Below are 20,263 nucleotides of genomic sequence, written 5' to 3' on the forward strand. Positions count from 1 at the left end.
GTAATGTTGCTTACCTGTAGACAATGGGACTGATAAGGCACACAATCCCTCACACCTCCTCAAAAGCTGTTTATGTTTAGCTCTGAAACCAGCTGTGGAGATCACTGCACATGGGAAAGGCCACACATGCTCAAAACATTACACCAGAGCTCTGGGAGAGTAGTTCTGTCCTGGCGCCATTGGATGACTTCACCCACTTGTGTACCATTTCTATTCTGCTGGCTATGGAAAAACCTATTACAGATAAGCAGCATTGCTTTTTGCATTGGGATGCACCCAATCAGCTTTTGCACCTCTTCTGAGTCAGTTAACTGGGGTTTTTTTTTTTACCAGCGCCATTCCCCTCTCCACTTCATCATGAATGAAAGTTCCCAGGCTATCGAACAGCTTGGGCATATTTGCTCACAAAGGGGCCCTTTTACAAAGCATCGGTAAACCCAACACAAGCCTACTGCATGCCAGGGGTGTAGCTAGGTAGGTCCACGGGGGCATGGCCCCCCACAGATTTAGCACTGGCCCCCTCTACTTTTGACCCCCCCTGCCGCCGACCCTCCCCTGCCACTTTTGACCCCCCCCGCCACCGCTGCCGACCCCCCGCCGCCGCTGCTGCCCCCCCCCCCCGCCGCCGCCAGGTACCTTTGCTGGTGGGGGTCCCCAACCCCAGCCAGCAGAAGTCTTCTTCAGCGCTGGTCTCCGGCGCGTTCACTGATCTGTTTCTGTGAGTCCTGACTCCTGACATCCTGCATGCACGTCCTGCGGGAACATGCAGGACGTGCATGCAGGATGTCAGGAGTCAGGACTCACAGAAACAGATCAGCAAACACGCCGGAGATCGGCGCTGGAAGACTTCGGCTGACAGGGGTTGGAGACCCCCGCCAGCAAAAGTACCTGGCGGCGGCGGTGGGGGGGGGGGGTCGAAAGTGGCGGGGGAGGGTCGGTGGCTGGGGGAGGGGGGCTAAAATGTGCCCCCCCCACTTCGGGCTCTAGACCCCCCCTCCCGCCCAGGTCTGGCTACACCCCTTCTGCATGCTAAATTGGAACTACTGCCAGCTCAATGCAGCCACCGGCGGTAGTTCCAACTTGAGTCTGCACCATTTCTGGCGTGGTAGAAAAAATACTTTTTTCTAATGCGGCGCTAACCCGGCAGTAATTGGGCATCACTGCGCAGTGCCTGGTTACCACCAAGTTACCAAGGGAGCCCTTACTGCCATCTCAATGGGTGGCAGTAAGTGCTCCCCATTGCATGGCCTCGTGGTAAGAGTTATCTTGCCACATAGCCATTTTGGGGGGGCTTCTTATCTTCTGCGGTAAAAAGGGTCCTGGCACATGGGAAAAACAGCCACTGCACAGGGCCTTATCCTCTGCAGCTTAGTAAAAGGACCCAAAAGAGAGCTGGGAGTTGTCTACAGCCATTTACCCATTTGTGAGTGACATTGCCGAAGGCTTACAAGGTAAAGTTTGCCTTTTTGCGGATGACACTAAGATTTGCAACAGAGTGGACACCCCGGAGGGAGTGGAAAACATGAAAAAAGATCTGCGGAAGCTAGAAGAATGGTCTAACGTTCGGCAATTAAAATTCTATGTGAAGAAATGCAAAGTGATGCATTTAGGGAGTAGAAATCCAAGGGAGACATATGTGTTAGGCGGGGAGAGTCTGATAGGTACGGACAGGGAGAGGGATCTTGGGGTGATAGTATCTGAGGACCTGAAGGCGATGAAACAGTGTGACAAAGCGGTGTCCATAGCTAGAAGATTGCTAGGCTGTATAGAGAGAGGTGTGACCAGCAGAAGAAAAGAGGTTTTAATACCCCTGTATAAGACGTTGGTGAGGCCCCACCTGGAGTATTGTGTTCAGTTTTGGAGGCCATATCTTGCGGAGGATGTTAAAAAATGCAAAGAAAAGCTATGAGAATGGTATGGGATTTGCGTTACAAGACGTATGAGGAGAGACTTGTTGACCTGAACATGTATACCCTGGAGGAAAGGAGAAACAGGGGTGATATGATACAGACGTTCAAATATCTGAAAGGTATTAATCCGCAAACAAACCTTTTCCGGAGAGGGGAAGGCGGTAGAACGAGAGGACATGAAATGAGATTGAAGAGGGGCAGACTCAAGAAAAATGTCAGGAAGTATTTCTTCACGGAGAGAGTGGTGGATGCTTGGAATGCCCTCCCGCGGGAGGTGGTGGAAATGAAAACGGTAACGGAATTCAAACATGCATGGGATAAACATAAAGGAATCCTGTTCAGAAGGAATGGATCCTCAGGAACTTAGCCGAGATTGGGCGGCAGAGCCAGTGGTGGGAGGCAGGGCTAGTGGTTGGGAGGCGGGGATAGTGCTGGGCAGACTTATACGGTCTGCATAGGTGCCCAGTATAAGAGGCTTGGAGAGGCTAAGCCTCCCCCTTGCTGCAGCAGAATGGATCAGCTGTGGAGTCCAGCTGCTCTGAGGGGATTAAATTGTTGATTTACCTCCATCCTCACAGCAGGAGCTGCAGTGAAACCCCTCTAGCAGTTGTAGAAATTGGTTTATGGTTTGTTTACCTTACTGCTGGGAAAGCAGGGGGGGTTGGCTGGAGGTGTCCTGGGTTGCCAGGGAGATATTTAACGAGGATGACTTCCTGACCTGCACTGTGGACAGATAGCAGCAGAATGGATACTGGGCCAGCATGATCAGAAAAAGTCACCAGACAACAAAGGTAGAAAAGATCATTTTATTTTCATTATAGTGTTTGGAATATGTCCACTTTGAGAATCAGGTGCTCAACATTAAAAGTTTATATTTATTTACTTATTTATGGCATTTTATCCCACATTAAACATGAATTAGGGTGTTTTGTGGCTCTACATGAGAATTGTGATGATATGATCCCTTGTTTCATATTGTTGACGGTCTGCATTTTCCGTATGGGTGGTATATTGGTGTATTAGGTCGGCCCAGTGTAATATTTATGGTACAGTAAGGTTCTGAGTGTGTTTTTGGACAAAGTTGTGCATAGTGTTTTGCAGTTGAGCGATTGTGGTTAGAATATGCTTTGAGCAACCACTTTATTCTTTGACATATGATACATATCGAATATCTAAATTTAATAAAAGGTATTAATTGTGACTTTTATTTTTATTTATTTTTTCTGCGTGTTATCAGACAATTATGGATTTAAGCCCCACCCCTGGCCCCACCCCTAACCCCGCCCCTTTAGCCTCCCCAAACAGTTGGGCCACCGCCTATGACGGTCTGTGCCGGGGCTGGTGGTTGGGAGGCGGGGAAAATGCTGGGCAGACTTATACGGTCTTTGCCAGAGCTGGTGGTGGGAGGCGGGGCTGGTGGTTGGGAGGCGGGGATAGTGCTGGGCAGACTTGTACGCTCTGTGCCCTGAAGAGGACAGGTACAAATCAAGGTAGGGTATACACAAAAAGTAGCACAAATGAGTTTATCTTGTTGGGCAGACTGGATGGACCGTGCAGGTCTTTTTCTGCCATCATCTACTATGTTACTATGTACACAGCTGCTACTTACTCTCTCCTGGTTTCATCTCTGTTTATCCATGGAAAAAGGGTCACTGGTAATTGCCCTCCTCTGCAAATAAAAGTACCCATTGTGTTTGATAGCTGTGTACCTGCAGAAAAAGCTTTGAAAACTGCTCTCTTAGGAGGATGGTGGATGAAAATGCACATATTAATCCTTGTGCCAGAAACTGAAGGCATGCTACAGTGTTGAGTAATGTCCGGAGCATTACTGAAATCTAAGCATGGCTCATTCTGTGATCACCATTGATTTAATTTTTTGGTCATTACTAGAAACATATCAAATATTTTTCATATGATTTCTTCCTGACAAAAACCATTCTGCTTTTCATTCTCCATCCTGCTATATTCATTCAAGATGGTTCACTGTTCTTTCCTTTGGTGATGACTCCATTAATCCAGGGCCAACATTATATATGTTGGGACTCAGTGCAGAAACTTAGAAGGGGCCCCTAAACTACACAGGTTGTGCCTCCTTCAGCTTTGGGTAGGCTTAGAGCCCCCTGTGGCATGGAGATCCAGGGTGCCTGCCCTAGATGCCACCCCTAATACCAGCCCTGCATTAATCCCACAGTGCAAAATTAGTAGACCTAAACAAATTATATCTCTTACTGCTACAAAAGGAGCTTCCAAAAATGTCTGAGTCAAGGGGTGCAAACACATACACTTTATATTTCTTATTCTTATTTACTTTTTAAATCTTTTTATAATTGTTCTTTCAGATTGAACGCCTAGAGTCTGTTGTGTACATCAGTGAAACAAATTCCTACTTTAATGTATTCTGAATTGTAATTTTTTAGACAGTAGAATGTGAAAAATGTGAAGACTTAAAAGGTACGAGTCTCTCTTCGGAGTCATAAATACCTTTCAACACCAAGGACTCAATAAAGTCTCTAATATTGGATCCCTGACTGAATGCAAATTTACTTAGGATGAAAAAAACAGAGTGCACAGACAAAATCTACCAATGTTCCTTTACGATCCATCCAACATATCTTCACAATTAACGGGAGGATCTTTACACAACAATGAGAATGACATTGATTTTCTTCTCTTACAGAATCTGCATGATGAAGTAACTATTCTCTCTCAATAAACTATTTCAAGCATAAGCGTGTTTCGCAGCAAAATATGGGTAATCCCCAGAAAGGAATCTCTGCCTCAAGCCTTCTGCTTATTCCTTACTGTCCTCGCTGTTTGAGCACAACCTCTTCAGCCTAAAATATTGAGGGGGTCTTTTACTAAAGCTTAGCTCGAGTTATTTACAGCAGGGCCTATAGGAATAAAATAGGCCCTGCTGGAGATAACTCGAGATATGCTTTAGTAAAAGACCCCCTGAGCTTCTCAGCTCTAACAATGAGGAGGTGAATTTTCTTGAAATATCTGTGGGTATGCATTTGTAAAATAGGACAGATCGTTGAGCAATTATGGCTTTTATTGTATTAGCTACTCAATGGGAAGACAGGAAGGGAAGTGATAGGGACAAAATATGACTATAGTAGAAGCAGAAATGGAATTTTAGACTTAATTAGGTGCAACCTATCAGGCTCATTTTCAAAGCACTTAGCCTCCCAAAGTTCCATAGAAACCTATGGAACTTAGCCTCCCAAAGTGCTTTGAAAATATGCCTCAAAATTATGGGTCTTATTGAGAGAACTTAATGGAGGGTCTTTCTATGAAACTTTAGGAGCATAGTAACATAGTAGATGACAGCAGAAAAAGACCTGCATGGTCCATCCAGTCTGCCCAAGACAAACTCATATGTGTATACCTTATCTTGAATTGAATTTGTACCTGTCCTTTTCAGGGCACAGACCATATAAGTCTGCCCAGCAGTATTTCCTGCCTCCCAACCACCAGTCCCACCTCCCATCACCGGCTCTGGTACAGACTGTATAAGTCTGCCCTCCCCTATCCTTGCTTCCCAACCACCACCCCCTCTTCCCCCCACCTGCTCCGCCACCCAATTTCAGCTAAGCTTCTGAGGATCCATTCCTTCTGCACAGGATTCCTCTATGCATATCCCACGCATGTTTGAACTCCGTTACCGTTTTCATCTCCACCACCTCCCGCGGGATCCTTTTAGTAGAGCACTGTAAAGGTTTGCAGGAGTAGCCTAGTGGTTAGTGAGGACTTTGATCCTCACAACTTGGGTTTGATTCCCGCTGCAGCTCCTTGTGACCTTGGGCAAGTCACTTAACCCTCCATTGCCCCAGGTACAAAAAATGTAGCTTGTGAGTTCTCTAGGGACAGAGAAAGTGCCTTCATATAAACTTATGTCTAGTAGCACTACAGACATGATTAGTAGTTACCATGCAGTAATCCCTGGATTCTATAAACTTGTGTGCCAATTTCACACTTACGGGTGAATTTTATATATGGCACAAAAAAAAAATACATGCTAGCCCTATTCTATAAACCTCACCTAAAGTTAGGCATGGTTTATAGAATGCATGTAGAGCCCGTTCCCATGACTAAAATTTAAGTGTGATCATTTATAACAACTAAAAACCTGGTGTAACTTATTGAGCATATTCCATAACATGCACATAATTTTTAGGAATGCCCACAACTCTCCCATGGCCACGCCCCCCTTTTCAGATCCATGCATTAGAATATACACACCCCACTTTACAAAATATGCTTAGAACTTTGCGCATGTAAATTCTAATTAATGCTGATCATTGCTTATTAGTGCCCAATTATCAGTGCCGATTGGCTTGTTAACCAATTAAGTTGCATTTGCAATTTGGCCGCACTGCCATATTTGTGTGCGCAACTTTAGGTGCCATATATAGCATGGAAAGTTGCATATGCAAGTTAGAGAATACGGTCAGGTGTGCATGTAAATTAATTTCATAATGAGCTGATAATTGGTGTTAAAGAGCTCCATTAGGCTACAATTGGCCTTGATTTGTGCTAATTGGTAAGAATTAGCAGTTACATGTGCAACTGCCCTTAGTCGGTATTCTGTAACGTGTGCATACATTCTATCACATACTCCTACTAGGGGGTGTGGCCATGGGAGGGGCATGGGCAGGTCAGGGGCAGTTCTAGCAGTGATATTGTATATAGGGAGTAGCGAGTGAATGCTTTTAACCCTTTAGTGTCCAATGTTCCCATCAATCTGTTCCCATATGGCTTATTACGGGAACATTGGACACTAAGGTTTCTTCTTTGCTGGTTATAGAATACTAGCATTTATGCACTTAATTGGCTACAGTTAGGTGTGAACACGCACACCAGCCTTTGACATGGTGTAAGTGCTTGCACTTAAAGTTAGACACATATATGTGGCTTACGGTAGTATTCTGTTATGGCATTTATGCATGACATTGCCATTACAAAATCCATGCTTATCCCCGTATCCTAGATATCACACTGAAATTTCCACACCCAACTTTGTGCATGCATCTGAGATGTGTGCACAACTAAATTAGGTAATGAGCCAATTAGCAATGCTAACAATCAATTACTGGTGTTAATTGGCAACAATTTGGATTTTCACATGCATGTTGCTAAGCACTATTCTTTCAAATATTATATGGCATGACACTGAATTACATGCAGTGCTTAATAACTATTAATAACTATGTAGTATAACCTCTGGTTCTAGAGACTACCTTAGACTAGATTGCAAGAGAGTGAATTTTAAGTCAGTTCTCTCTGCTGGCTTTAGATTTATTTGTTGCATTTGTATCCCACATTTTCCCACCTATTTGCAGGCTCAATGTGGCTTACATAGTACCGTGATGGCGAACACCAATTCCGGCATCAGAAATACATAGTGGTAATTGCGTTAAAGTTCAAGAGTAACAGAGTGTCTTAGGTAGTTGAGGAGGAAGAATTAATTGTCATTTTCTGGTACAAGTTTCGTTGTGTTGCAGCCAGGGTTCAGGTGTTTAGGTTGGATCGTTGTGGTAGGCTTTCTTGAGCAGGTAGGTCTTTAATGATTTCTAGAAGGTTGTTAGGTCATGCATTATTTTTGTGGTGTTTGGTAGTGCATTCCATATTTGTGTGCTTATATAGGAGGGATACCACGGTGCTAAGTGGTGGAACTCACTGCCAATGGCAATCAAGGGTCAGCCTGATTACTTGGTATTTCACAAAAGACTGAAAAATTTCCTCTTTGAGAGGTTTCTACCCACTGATGGAGTGTGTTAGATTGTAACTGGCCATCAATGGTTTATTATTTAGCTCTTATTTGTATCTTACTTGTGCTACTCTGCTCTTACATGATATTTTGTTTATGGTATTGTAAACCTTGCCTGTTGTTTTATTTATTGTAAGGCACATTGAACTCGAGTATGTTTGGGAAAATGTGGTGGAAGGCAAAGCATGAGGTCGGGGGTTGGGCGGCCCTAGGGAACTAACTCTCTGCTGGAGGAGTGCCAAGGGGAACCCACTGTCTAGCAGGGAGGGGGGTGAAGGTTCTAATTTTGGCTTTGGTTTCAGCCAAAACCATGTGGTGGATTTCACCGGCAGATATTTTTCTATACAGAATACTAGTGTAACTAGCTATATATGAGTGTATGAATTCAGGCGCAAGCACTTAAGCCATCCATAGAGCTGGCATAAATGCTGATACCTAGATTTGGGAGAAATGTGCATCAGTTTGAACCCTGCTCACGCTCTGCCCAGACTCCGCCCATGTGAATGTCCACCTGCAAAGTGTGTACTATCGAAGATATGTGCATAGTTACAGAATAGCGTGTAGCCAGATTCTGCATATTTAGGTTCACAAATGCATGTAAATACCATACCCGTATTTATGCGCTTAATTGCTGCCTTACTTTATGCAGTGCTTTATAGACTTGCCTCCCAAATGGCAACGTTCCTGTGCTATTCCCGTAATGCACGTTATTTATTTATTCATGCAACAATTCCTATTCTGCCGACAACTAGGCAGATCACAATGCTACACACACACAATAAAAAAGATAAAAACAAACGTTATCAGAACAAAGCAATACATTGCTCAAAATAAAGACACAAGCATCAGCTCCATGTGTGTACAAAGAAGGATGAGGTTATGGAATTTGATTTCTCCCAGTCCTAGGAATGTGTCTTCACTTGAAACAATATGGGAAATATTAATGGCTTGTCATTATTAACCCAAAACAGCAGAAAAATACACCTTTTTATCCTGTGTCATAAATAGCATGAATTAATTTTCAAGAGGGCACTCTTTTTCCCAATATGAGCAAAAGGGCTCATATTGAGAACAAAGTTGCACTCTTGTGAAAGTGGCAATTATTTACAACATTGGCTCAAAGTGCAAAAATATATTATTTTTCAAATGAATGAAATGAAAAATCCTGCAAATGACATGGGGAAACTAAACAAAATGAACATTTTTGGCCTGTACAACCCTACCCTGTCCACCAGACTCAGCACTGCGGCCGTATTTGTGTCAACAGTGAGATTTCCCTTTCTATCTTTCCTCCCCCTCTCCTGAATTAGGATGATCTCTACGGCCTTGACTATGCTCACCTTACTTCATTGTCATACTTTTCATCTTTACAAGATGTAACCCAACCACAATGAAGCACTTCTTTTCATTTCACCATTATTTAATTAGATAGTACTACATAGCATTGACAAAGCATCATTCTATTTTCTAAATTATGATCTAGTACCACCAGCAGAATGACAATAACTATCAAAGGTCCAAAAAGAGTCTGAAGCTTTGGCTGCACATAAATACAAATAAGTAGATAAGTATTGCCATACTGGGTCAGACCGAAGGTTCATCAAGCCCAGCATCCTGTTTCCAACAGTGGCCAATCCAGGTCACAAGTACCTGGCAAGATCCCAAAATAGTACAATACGTTTAAAGCTGTTTATCCTAGATATAAGTAGTGGATTTCCCCAGTCGTTTTAATAATGGCTTATGGACTTTTCTTTTAGGAAGCTATCCAAACCTTTCTTAAATCCCGCTAAGCTAACTGCTTTTACTACATTCTCTAGCAACGAATTCCAGAGTTTAATTACATGTTGAGTGAACAAATATTTTCTCTGATTCATTTTAAATTTACTACTTTGTAACTTCATTGCTTGCCCCCTAGTCCTAGTATTTTGGAAAGAGTAAACAAGCAATTCACGTCTACCCGTTCCATTCCACTCATTATTTTATAGACCTCTATCATATCCTCAGCTGTCTCTTCTCCAAGCTGAAGAGCCCTAGTCACTTTAGCCTTTCTTCATAGGGAAGTCGTCCCATCCCTTTTATCATTTTCGTCACCCTTTTCTGTACATTTTCTAATTCTACTACATTTTTTTTAGATGCGGTGACCAGAATCATATTCAGTATTCAACGCATTATAACATCCTCATTTTTGTTTTCTATTCCTTTCCTAATAATACCTAACTATCTATTTGCTTTCTTAGCCCCCGCTGCCGTACACTGAGCAGAGGGTTTCAACGTATCATCAACAATGACACCCAGATCCCTTTCCTGGTTGGTGACTCCCAATGTGGAACCATGCATTACGTAGCTATAGTCCAGGTTCCTCTTTCCCACTTTGCACTTGCTCACATTAAACATCATCTGCCATTTGGATGCCCAGTCTCCCAGTCTCATAAGGTCCTCTTGTAATTTTTCACAATCCTCTTGTGATTTAACAACTTTGAATAACTTTATGTTGTCAGCAAATTTAATTACCTAACTAGTTACTCATACCTCCAGATCATTTATAAATATGTTAAAAAGCAATGGTCCCAGCACCTCTAGACCATTTATAAATTTGTTAAAAAGCAACGGTCCCAGCACAGACCCCTGCGGAACTCCACTATCTACCCTTCTCTATTGACAATACTGACTATTTATCCCTACCTTCTGTTTTCTATCATTTAACCAATTTTTAATCCACAATAGTACGCTACCTCCTATCCCATGACTCTCCAATTTCCTCTGGAGTCCTTCATGAGGTATTTTGTCAAATGCTTTTTGAAAATCCAGATACACAATATCGATCAGCTCACCTTTATCCACATGTTTGATCACCCCTTTAAAGAAATGTTATAGATTGGTGAGACAAGATTTCCCTTCACTAAATCCATGTTGGTTTTGTCTCATTAATCCATGCTTTTGAATATGCTCTGTAATTTTGTTCTTTATAATAGTCTCTACCATTTTGCCTAGCACTGATGTCAGGCTCATCAGTCTATAATTTCCTGGATCACCTCTGGAACCTTTTTTAAAAATAGGCGTTACATTGGCCACCCTCTAATCTTCCAGTACCATGCTTGATTTTAAAGATAAATTACATGTTATTAACAATAGTTCTGCAAGTTCATTTTTCAATTCTACCAGTACTCTGGGATGAATACCATCCGGTCCAGGCGATTTGCTACTCTTCAGTTTGTCAAATTGCACTATTACATCTTCCAGATTTATAGATATTTCATTCGGTTTCTCTGACTCATCAGCTTTGAATATCTTTCTGGCACCAGTATCTCTCCCAAATCTTCCTTGGTGAAGACCGAAGCAAAGAATTCATTTAATCTCTTCACTATGGCTTTGTCTTCCCTTATCGCCCCTTTCACCCCTCAGTCATCTAGAGGCCCAACTGATTCTTTTGCCAGCTTCTTGCTTTTAATATACTTAAAATATACCCAGGAGCTAGCTGCTAGCATGTATCCAGGTCCTGGCCGAATATTGGCTGGCACTCAGATAAAAGGATGTAATGTGTCAGATTCACTGCCCCCTCTCCCAATTCTGATCTCCCCACTCCATTCTCCAAAAACACCACCAGATTTGATCCATTCCATTATCATATCCTTTCCAATCCCTCTGCGCCATTTCGAACTCCTCCCCACCCCTGGACCACCTTTTAAATGGAAGACTGACCCCTAATGGGATGGAAATGGAAGGGGCCACTTTCACCCCAGAAATCATCTTGAGGGTAAGTCTTGGGAATGGTGGTGGGAGGGTTGGTTACAGAGCAAGGGGGAATAATAGGGCAATATAAAGGGGAAATCAGATCTGGGGTTGGTTTCAGGGAGTAGAGTGTGGGGATGGATCGGTGACCCGGCAGCAGTTATTCAAAGGTTATGTGAGTGCCAGCCAATATGCAGTGCCAGCAATGGCACAGCTAGGTGATCAAAGACAAAACAGCCTTTAGTTCAGTCCTATCTGGCTACTTAGCTACACGGCATATGACCTATGCCCTCAAAGGCCAGCTCCTCCCCATCTCCACCTCAGGACTGCTGCTGCCCTGAGTCATTAGAGTCGATATCCAGTGGCACTGCCTGGTTAAGAGCCACTGAATATCAGCAGCTGGCCTGCTCAGTGTGTTTAACCCATGCTGAATGTGGTCCTCTCTGCTGTTATGTGCTAGTATTCACTGTTTTACACCACACTGTGCAATATATTATATTGCTTTGTATATGGCACCCACTATTCTTAGCACTCTTCGCACTTGGCACGGAGGTGTAATCTAATGGTTAAAGTTATCGCCCGAGCTATGCTCAAATGGTTTCAGTGAAGGTATTAACTTGCACTGAAACCATTACCTCAATATGCATTAAATGCATTTAAATATAAGTTAATGCAGTCATTAATTAACCCACAGCCATCCTCAAAAAAAAATTTCCTCAAGCGTGTTTGGCACGGGAAACGTTTTGCCAGGTCCAGGCCAGGATAGAAGCATTGGTTGAGAGGAATGGGTGTTTAGCAGCACCACTTCTCTCCCTCCAACCCAACTACCCTGCACTGGATTGCTTCCTGCATCAATCCTGACTATTCAAACACCGTATCCCATCCTGTCCTGTCTCCCCCCCCCCCCCCTTCCAATATGAAATAAAAAAGATTCCCAGGTGGTTAGGTTAGGTTATGTATTTGAAATATATCACCATTCACTGACTCACAGATCAAAGCAATGGTCTACTGACCCCCAAGCCCCTTCCCTCCCACATAAATTGCAAGTAGTCTCGTGGTCTTCTCCCCCTCTCATGTCCCACAGAAAATCCCTGTTGGTCTAGGGTCCCCATACCCATCCCCATGACCTCAACCCCAAAGTCCCCTGACCCCATTCCTGTAATGAAGCAGGAGCAATGACCACTTGCTCCTGCCTCTGAACACTGCCATCTGCAAAATAGCAGAACCCGACCTCACATGGCATATCCTCATTAATATAACAGTGTTTGGCATCCAGCGTGCCAGTGCCCGGCAGCTACACTGGATGCACAATTATTTATGCCACTTGTGTTTTTATGAAGGTGGAACATTTGTTGACTCCTGACGGTAGGCATAAGTGCCGAAACTTGGCCAAGTTGGGTCAATGCTCAATAAATCTTTTTGTGGCAAACCTTGAGTGTGCCCCTTCTCTGGACTCCCTCTGCTTTGCCGCTTGTATCCTGGGATGTACCAGGTGGGATCTGTCTACTACATAAGGGAATTTCTCGTATAGGGAGGGACACTACTATTTTGTAAGTGGTGGCACCCGGAAACAGGAGCAAGTGGGCATTGCTTCTCACTCATTCCATATATGGGGTCAGGAGGCCTCGGGGCTGAAGTCACAGGGTGGGGGTGGGGCAGTAAACTACCAGGGATTTTTTTGTAGGATTTGGGAAAAGCCCATTAGACTACCAGGGATTTGTGTGGGAGGAAGGAGGCCATTAGACCATCTGGGAATGTTTTTTTATTTAATATCTGGGGTGGGGGATGGAGTGGGTGCTGAGTTGTATTGGATTGGGTCAGGTCAGGTTAGAAGGAGGGGGCAGGGTGAGTGCCTTAAACACTAGGGATATGTATGGGAGTTGCAGGAAGAAGTGTCAGGTTGTGAGTAGGGGTCAGTTGCATGCCCTTGACATTTTCTTTAGTCTATTTTCCCGTCAGTGCCTGAACCAATCACCACTCACTGACAGGAAAGCTGACATTTAGCACTGAGCTGCAGATTACCACCACAGTTTTAACATGGCAGTAATTTACATGTTCATTAGTTTGAGCATGCCACCACTATCTGTGCTAATTTTGCAATAGAATGAGGACTCTACCAGGAATCTTTCAGCATTAGTCCTATGATACCTGAATGTAACTCCACTTGAGGTACAACTAAAAAAAGGATGAACTAAATTCTTGCGCTCAGCACTCTTTACACTGTTTTATGATACAGTGAGCAGATTCAAGTCTTCCCAATATTGGATCACGATTTCTTTAAAAAAATAGCATTTTGCTGATTCCTAATTACAATAGATCCGATTCACTATTAAATCAGTTATACAACCAAACACACTGTGAATCTCATGTACACACTCGCAAACCACTGCGTCTATGCGCATAAACGTTATTTTAGTGATGAGAGGAAAAACCTCATACTACTGTGGCTTGACTCGGTTACTTCAACTGGAAAAAAACAGCAAACAGCTCTATCATTGGCACAAAAAACTCTCATTAAGCTTCTTCAGTGATACAATAAATCAATCAAAACCACCTATCTGTACTGTACTATTTGTCACACTGGATATCAAGTCTTTGTATACTTCCATCCCCCAAGATCAAGCATTGGATTCGAGGCCCCGACCTTTGGAAGAACCCATGGAATTTTTGCTGTAACTAACCAAGTTGGCTTTAAAAAGGAACTTTTTTTGGTTCCAAGATTAACTTTTTTGGCAAATATCGGGAGTAGCAATGGGAGCAACTTTCGCCCCTTCCATTGCCAATCTATTCATGATGGACTTTGAGAACAAGTGGTTGAAAGATTCCCCATTCCAGGCCCAAATTAAACTATGGAAATGTTTTATAGATGATGTTTTTTTGTTATGGGATGGTGACCAGATGACTTTGTCCGGGGTCATGGATTGGTTGAATGCCCTCCAATTTACCCACGAAGTATCTGCTGAGAAGATCGCCTTCTTGGATGTGTGGGTCATCAAGCAACAAAATGCTTTTAAGACCAAGGTGTTTAAGAAACCAACAGACAGAAACACGTTGTTGCAATTTCACAGCAATCATCCAGTTTCATTAAAATGTAGTTTATCTTTTTTGCAGTTTTTGAGACATCGAAGGGTCTGTAGTGAAATTAATAACTATAAAATCCAAGCTGGTGATCTGCTGGAATCATTAGCCACTCGGGGATACCCAGCACAGCTCTTGAGGCGCTCATACACTACAGCAAGGTTTAACAACCAGGATCTTTTGCTAAACAGTGAGTGCCAACCCACTCAAGGGGACCTTTATGAAACTTTCGTGGTACGTTATACGATGAGAGGGGAAGAGGTGGTGAGGATCATTCGTAAGAACTGGGACATCATACAATCACACAAGCTGTTTCAACATCATCAACTGCATATAGCCTTTTCCCGAGACCGCAATCTGAAGGAGATTGTCAGTCCAGCTGACTTGGTGAACACAATGTGGGTGAGACTGGAGGTTATTCAAAGTGTGGTTCCTGCCGATATTGCGACATATCCATCGAATGCACTGAATTTGCCAATCCCAAAGACGGGAGAATGTACAAGTTGCGATTCAGCACAACCTGCATGTCTGAGTATGTGGTTTATGTATTGCAATGTCCTTGTTTGAAGTGGTATGTGGGGAAAACCCAGTTGTAATTATCTGTGCGATTGAGTGAACACAAATCATGTGTATTTAATAACAAGTTTGGAGCACCACTGGTAGCCCACTGTAAAGAATGTGGTCACTCCTTTGACTCTTTCAAGGGTTGGATTATCGATGGCGTCCCCCCTAACAAGCGTGGGGGTGACCGCAGCAAGGCTTTATTACAGTGTGAGCAACGTTGTATTTTCAGATTGGATATCCTGGGGCCTAAGGGGTTAAACTCTTTAATCAATTGGACTGCTTTCTTTTCATGACTATCTGGTACTCCATGGGTTAAAACTTGTGGACTGGTTTTCAGGATGTTTTTTGGAGGATATGCAGGGCAGTAAACTTTTTTGGACTGAACTTTTTCGACTGGGTTGTCTGCCTTGGTTTGGAGTTTTCCACGTATTGGTTTTGTTTTGATTTTGATGGCGCTCGGAATTTTGTGACGTCTTGACGTTAGGACGTCATGATGCACTGATCCGCGTTGGGTGTTTCCCTTTGGAAGCGTAGCTTTAAATTTTCGATGTGCCTTTTGCAAGCCTGCTTGCTTGCTTCGTATGCCATGGGACTGTAGCTCTCAGGGTACCGGAGGATTCAGTATTTATGCACCTGCCCACTATAGTCTGTCTTGCTGTGACTTCTTCTTGCATTTATCATGCGTTTTTGTTGCTGTTCCAGGTCAAATGGTGAGGACTCTTGAAAAAGCCTAAGCGAAACGGGTCCATCGGGACCTCACTCTGTGAGAGAACATTAACGGAGCGGCAGAGCACAGTACAGATAACTGGTTTTGATTGATTTATTGTATCACTGAAGAAGCTTAATGAGAGGTTTCTGTGCCAATGATTACTTTTTCACTGTGGGCTTAGAGCTGTTTGCTGTTTTTTTTCCTGGTTGAAGTAACCGAGTCAAGCCACAGTAGTATGAGGTTTTTCCTCTCATCACTAAAATAACGTATATGCGCATAGACGCAGTGGTTTGCAAGTGTGTACATGAGATTCACAGTCTGATTCCTAATTACAACATCAGGACAATTACAGTCACAAACACTGTCCAGGTCATTTCAGGCAAAATCACAATGTATCTCTTTCAGTGGTAACAGGGCAAACATGTTTCATTTGCTTCTCGCCCTATAATCATAGGAACCAACGTCTCAAAATTATTGGGGGCGACCTCTCCCTGAATACAGTCAAGGAGTTTGCTCAGTATTAGGGGTGCTCAAGCACCCTCGGGACTGGCTCCTATGCCCTGATCATGATCGTTGAACCCCTGGACTGCACATTCATTGGGTTGTGCGATGGCAGAGAATTCACTAATTGCAGTGCCAGGTCACTCCTGATTCTCTGAACTTGGTTCCAGAGATGGCTGCTGGCTGAACGGAGCTCTTTGGTCCACCTACCCCAGGCTTTAAACTGTACTGTACAACATTAGCACACACAGCGTGGCACAAGTTGTATTTCAAAATCTCACTTATACTGGGGAATATTATATTGAACCAGAGATCACTATACATAAATTACAACAAACTCAGTACTCTCTGTTATTTTTGTATATTAATATACAAAAATAACAGAGTACTGAGTTTGTTGTAACAAATTGTATTTCACCATGATCTGCTAAACAGTAGCTACCGATGAATAATCAAAGCGTGTACACTTTACCAGTTATTTGCGCGCACTGAATTCCCAGTGCATTGCATTTGACTTAACTTGTATTCTAGCCACAGCGTCAAACAATGTCGCACGTGGCAACCTGCTAGACTGTGTCCGCGCGCTGCAAATTGACTTCCCACTGCAGTCGTCAGACTTCGCCCTATGCTGAGCAGTTACCGGCTAATTTACCTGTAGCTGCTAAGGTACCGTCCTGTTCTGTTCTGCACTGGTTTTTCTTTTTTGTGCACGGGGCTCTTCTGAACTATGCTTTTTGTCCTGCTCGCATCACTCTACAGTCTACACCCTTTTTTGAGTTCTCCATTCACTGTATTGAACGTGTACAGCGAACACTCATGGAATGAACTATTGTGCACAATGCGATCTCCTAAATTTCATACTGAGGGCACTTTGCCTTACACTGGTGGGCACAAACTTGCACCAGTGAGTGAACTGTAGTGTGTTTCAGCTTTAACGTCTCTTCCAATGCAGATAACATCCACTGTGCTTCCCCTCCCTCTTCAAATCGGCAAAAAAGTCCAATTAGCCCTAAGCAAGCAAAAAAAAAAAAAAAAAGTCACAACGGGCTGCTCTGCAGACAGCAATCAAGCCAAAAAGGAACCACTCAAGGCAAAAGCATCAGAGGAAAATTGTTCAAATGCAGACAGCTCAAAAAAGTTTTCTTCCTCAAGAAGCAGGCGTGCTAAAAAAAACATATCAAAAGCTGCGAACCGCTCTTTTTATGTGGAGGACAGTCGTATTTAGACGGGAACTTACCCCGGGCTCGGGAAGAAATCAGCCAGTTAAAGGTTAACATCAGTACTAAGATGTGAGATGGGGGAGAGGAGAGCTGTTCCCCTCTCAGATGCTTTGCCATCTTATCCGTCTGACAGGCAACGGCTCATCAGCTGGCCCGGGAGAGCAGCACCATCATGTACTCTTCACAGAGAGCAGGGACTCAGGATGTGAGTGATTTCCTGCATGAGTTAACTCTAAAACCCCTCCTGCCAAGGGGCTGATGAGCTGATGTTTCTTTCATAAAGTTTTGTCCTTTTTTTTTTTTTTTGGCAGGGGAAATCTGTTGACCGTTGCAATAAATGAGCAAACTGTCCGTGTTGGCTAGTAGGAGGCATGAAGATCGTTAGTGAAAGAAGGCAGGCCTGTGAAATGTAGCCCTGCCAGCATTTGCAGCCCTCATTACAATGGAACAATTTTTTTTTTTCCCCTGCTGCCCCGAGTCCGGAATCCACAGGGCCCTAGAGCCCGATCACGGCTGGGCAACACACTCAGCGGGGAAATTACTCAATCGCGAGGCTTTTGGAGACGGGACACAGACAAATTCCTTTCAACCAGGCAATGCTTTTCACCCTGAAAATATGCTAAATCTGACTGACTAGATTCCCCAACTGAAGCAAATGAAAGAGAGGACAGCGAGAAAGCATTTAAGCAATTGCTGTTGACCAACTGGTTTAAACCCAGTTTCCTAAATACAGAGATTGGAAATCTTGCTTCTGGGAAGAGGAAGAAATCATGTTTTGTGGCAGGGAAAATGATCACATTATATACTGTGTATTCATTTTTAAATTATAAATTAATTTATGTGGCTACAGAAATGGTAAAAATTGACCTTAGAGAGCTTTAAAACAATGACGTCATGTTTCCTAGGGTTTCCCTTTCCGTGAATGCACCTTCGGGAGTCCAGTCCAATCTAATGCAAAAATAGTCGATCCAGCTTCACTCCCCTTCCTACATTTATGAGGTTACAAAAACAGGAGGAGTGGCCTAGTGGTTAGAGAGCCGGTCTTGCAATCCAGAGGTGACCGGTTCAAATCCCACTTCTGCTCCTTGTGATCTTGGCCAAGTCACTTAACCCTCCATTGCCTCAGGTACAAACTTGGATTGTGAACCCTCCTGAGACAGAGAAATATCCAGAGTACCTGAATGTAACCCCACCTTGAGCTACTACTGAAAAAGGTGTGAGCAAAATCTAAATAAATATTTGAGATTCTACATGGAATGTTGCTGTTGCTACTATTGGAGATTCTGGAATGTTGCTACTAGTTGAGATTCTACTTGGAATGAATGTTGCTATTCCACCGCTAGCAACATTCCATGTAGAAGCCTGCCTTGTGGATCAGCAACATGGCTGTGCAGGCTTCTGTTTCTGTGAGTCTGACCTCCTGCACATGTGCAGGACGTCAGACTCACAGAAACAGAAGCCTGCGCGGCCGCATCGCTGATCCGCAAGGGCAGGCTTCTACATGGAATGTTGCTAGTGGAGGAGTAGCCTAGTGGTTAGTGCAGTGGACTTTGATCCTGGGGAACTGAGTTCAATTCCCACTGCAGCTCCTTGTGACTCTGGGCAAGTCACTTAACCCTCCATTGTCCCTGGTACAAAATAAGTACCTGAATATATGTAAACCGCTTTGAATGTAGTTGCAAAAAAAAAAAAAAACTCAGAAAGGCAGTATATCAAGTCGAATTTCCCTTTCCCCTATTTGAGATTCTACATGAAATGAATGTTGCTATTTCACTAGCAACATTCCATGTAGAAGCCTGCCCTTGCAGATCAGCAACACGGCTGCGCAGGCTTCTGTTTCTGTGAGTCTGACGTCCTGCACGTACATGCAGGACGTCAGACTCACAGAAACAGAAGCCTGCACAGCCGTGTTGCTGATCTGCAAGGGCAGGCTTCTACATAGAATGTTGCTAGTGGAGGAGTAGCCTAGTGGTTAGAGCACCAGTTTTGCAATCCAGAGGTGGCCGGTTCAAATCCCACTGCTGTTCCTTGTGATCTTGGGCAAGTCACTTAATCCTCCATTGCCTCAGGTACGATTGTGAGCCCTCCTGGGACAAAGAAATATCCAGTGTACCTAAATGTACACCTTGAGCTACTACTGAAAAAGATGTGAGCAAAATCTAAATAAACAAACATGCTAACATGTGCTTACTGGGCCTATAGATGATTAGAACAATGGCATTTATCTGTCTTAACTGCTAAAAGGTCACCTAAGTGCTGTTCTGCAAAAATACCTGCTTGAGGGGCCCTTTTACAAAGTGACAGTAAGCCCAACGCGGGCTTACTGCTCGCTAAAAGGAAAGTACCGCCAGGCTACCGTAGCACTGCAAAAATATTTCAATTTTTGTAGTGCCAGTGTGTACCTGGCAGTAATTGGGCAGTGCTGCGTGCTGCTCGGTTACTGTCGGATTAGCGCGGGAGCCGTTACAGCCACCTAAATAGGTGGCGGAAAGTGTCCCCCCCCCCCCCCCCCAAATTGGCCATGCACTCGGCGAACGGCCATTTCTTGAAAAAAAAAAAAACCCCAAAGACCTGCCTTTTGCCTGCTGCGGTAAAAGGGGGCCTTGGCACACATCAAAAACAGAAGCCGACTCCAGCACAGGCCCCCTTTTGCCACAGCTTTGTAAAAGGACCCCTGAGTATTTGCAAGGGGATATACACATACGTAGTGCTGTGGTGCTCAGACTTATGCACATAACTTGCAGAATTCTGGGGTCCTTTTATTTTAAAATAGATTTTAATA

At 43.7% G+C, this 20,263-nt stretch overlaps 1 protein-coding gene across 1 annotated transcript in view; it reads right to left on the reverse strand.

Moving 5' to 3' along the window:
* The window catches only part of ADAM12 (ADAM metallopeptidase domain 12), a 659,141-nt gene extending 641,483 nt beyond the window's left edge, over positions 1-17,658 (reverse strand). Inside the window, exon 1 of the mRNA XM_030202952.1 lies at positions 17,499-17,658. Within this exon, the coding sequence (XP_030058812.1) occupies positions 17,499-17,598 (100 nt within the window). The 5' untranslated portion in view covers positions 17,599-17,658. The remainder of the gene's footprint in view (positions 1-17,498) is intronic.
* Between the last annotated feature and the right edge of the window lie 2,605 nt (positions 17,659-20,263).

The sequence above is a fragment of the Microcaecilia unicolor genome, chromosome 5 (assembly GCF_901765095.1).
Source record: "Microcaecilia unicolor chromosome 5, aMicUni1.1, whole genome shotgun sequence".
NCBI classification, from domain to species: Eukaryota; Metazoa; Chordata; class Amphibia; order Gymnophiona; family Siphonopidae; genus Microcaecilia; species Microcaecilia unicolor.